The sequence below is a fragment of the Lottia gigantea genome (genome assembly GCF_000327385.1).
Source record: "Lottia gigantea unplaced genomic scaffold LOTGIsca_453, whole genome shotgun sequence".
Classification (NCBI taxonomy): domain Eukaryota; kingdom Metazoa; phylum Mollusca; class Gastropoda; family Lottiidae; genus Lottia; species Lottia gigantea.
Window position 1 is genome coordinate 33,592 of NW_008709585.1, and position 2,638 is coordinate 36,229.

Consider the following 2,638-nt stretch of genomic DNA (forward strand, 5'->3'; position numbering starts at 1 on the left):
AAATGTAATATTTCAGATATCCACTTACTAAACAAGGTTTTAGGCCTCAAGCCAAAATTTCTTAAAATCTGGATTTATCATAGTTAAGTTTTTGAGATTAAGCCCCTAGGGCTCGTTAGTCTGGGATATGGCATATTACATGAAATTCAAAGAACAATACTTCTTTATTTGTCTATAGCTTACTTGTTAACTAAATCTTGTAATTTCTGTATTGGTTCTGGTTCTCCTGCTCTACCACAAGCTAAAATTTCACCAGATTCATATACACGGATAATACGATCTGCAGAATTCACCAGAAAACAACTGAAATCCAAACACATATTGGCAATGAAATTAATGGAGTATTATGTCCTACTCTTCTGCACTTAATTGAGCTAATGAAGAAAGGCAACGCCATGCAGTGTGCAATAAGGGTAATTTTGCAAGGACAGCAGCATTAGCCTACTCTGTTTTGATTGAACTGTCGAGGGATCTATTGTCCTATCCAAATGACTAGACGCTTTTTCAATGTCACATTCAGGTATCTTCTGATTTGCATTTTATCATTAATAAGTAGTGTAATGGGTGTGTCTTCTGAGGTAGATTGACACAATGCGCTCACTCCTCTGAGACAAGAAAAACAGTCCAGCATTCAAGTATCTTCTGATTTGTATTTCACTATTAATTAGTACATAGTAAATATATCACCCAGCCCTACCATAAATACATGAAGATGTAACAAATTAAAGAAAAGATTCATTAATTGTACATACTCTCCTCTCCGAGCAAATTCTATTGATTTAATAGCTGTTGTATTAAGAGTACCAGTAGTAACTTTAAATGATGCTACAATTTCTAATTTTTTTATTGTGAATACTAATATCTGAAATAGATGAAAGTTAAATTTCATTATTTTAATAATTGAAAATAAAAATATCTTGTCAGAATCCAAAGAAGCAAAGACGCTGTAATTTTCGACTTGGACTAAACAGCTTTCATCATGGATCTTTGCATGATTTCATTATGCATATAATTCTTAACATCAAAACTGGGATAAATGGTACTTAGTCCATTTGAAAAAGTCTACAAGTAGTTAAACTAGTGGTAAAAAATTTGAAAATTAGAAAGTTATAATTCAGAAGTTATAAAGAAATTGATATTAATGGCAAGGCAAACATTGACTTTAAAATAAATTGAAAGTCTGTGTGCTGATTTCAAATAACTCTTGTTATTTTGAAACTGACAAATTATCTCCCTCTAATGCCCCAAAATAAATCCTACTTACCCTTCCTTTAGCATTACCAGTATAAATATATTTTCCTCTTCTATCAAATGATGCCACAATATTTAAATCAGACTAAAATAGATTATTTGGGTGAGAAAATAAGAGGGGTATACATCAAAGAGGAAATAATACGTTTTATTATATCTGCATTTACAATCTTCCTTGATAATAGTGTCATAATAGCTGGACACTGTGAAGAACTACCCTATCTAGATATTCATTGAGCAGAAGTGCAACTTACATCATCATCAAGAGGTACTGTTTGATGAGTTCCATTTACATTCATAAACACTGCAGCATGTTTCATAGGACATACCAAAAACCTGGCACTGAAAATGTAACATATTCAGTACAATAAGAGGCACTTTAAAATTCACATGAATGAACTGGTATTCAAGAATATTTGGTCCTTCCTTCACATAAAATTTTAGTATCCATGCTGAAAATACAACATTAGGTTTTATTAACTTATGCAAATAACAATTTCGTTTCTTTCAAAAGCTATGAAATAGAAGACTTACTTGTCTCGAGGATGAAACTGAACTTTCAAAACAGGAGAAGGGAATCTGAATATTTTATCACAATCACCAGTCATCACTGACCACAGTGAAACAGTATTATCAGTAGCAGCACTGAGTAGTTTGTGACCATCTCGACTCCAACTAAAAACAAACAAATATATTCTGATTATACTTTGGTTTTGTAAGGTAGTCTAACATAGAATTATGAACAGGTGATCAAAATTATTTGTTATACTTTTCAAAAGCTTATCACCCCCTTTGATGCAAGGATCCATTCCCTTTAAAATAAAGCACTGGTACAAAATGATTATGAGATGCCACTTTTGATCAATATGATTGTAATATAAAAAATTTCACTAATTCATTGTACTTTTATTGGTTCATTCTCACTGCCTATAGTGCTTGATAATGCTTACCTTATGGAACAAACAGGATGAACATGTGCATTAATAACTTTAGCAATGCCTCGTGTGAGGAAATCCCAAATAACAATCCTTCCATCATTACAACCAACAGCTAATAGGGTACCATGACGATTAAAAGCACAAGTTATGGCAATACTAACACAATCTAATGTTCCATCAAATTCCTAGAGAAAAGAGGCACATAATGAAAAGAATGTAATCTTTAATGAAATATACTATACATTAAATTTTGCATACAATAATAAACTGTAGGCCTTCTATTAATGTCTCTGAGCTTCATAAATTGTATAGTTATTAAAGAAATGAATGAAGTATTATATTCTACTCTTCTGCACCTTATTGAGCTATTGAAGATGGGAGATGCCATGCAGTGTGCAATGAGGATAATTTTGCCAGAAAAGCAGTCTCTGTTTTTTTATTTCCAACAG

The 2,638-nt window shown here is 32.0% G+C and overlaps 1 protein-coding gene across 1 annotated transcript in view; it reads right to left on the reverse strand.

The window, feature by feature from the left end:
* LOTGIDRAFT_145817 (hypothetical protein) overlaps window positions 1–2,374 on the reverse strand; it is a gene marked incomplete at both ends in the record, with an annotated part of 2,897 nt that extends 523 nt beyond the window's left edge. The window contains 5 exons of the mRNA XM_009061037.1: window positions 753–862; window positions 1,265–1,336; window positions 1,506–1,593; window positions 1,786–1,926; window positions 2,202–2,374. Of these exons, the coding sequence (XP_009059285.1) occupies window positions 753–862; window positions 1,265–1,336; window positions 1,506–1,593; window positions 1,786–1,926; window positions 2,202–2,374 (584 nt within the window). The remainder of the gene's footprint in view (window positions 1–752; window positions 863–1,264; window positions 1,337–1,505; window positions 1,594–1,785; window positions 1,927–2,201) is intronic.
* Window positions 2,375–2,638: the final 264 nt, after the last annotated feature.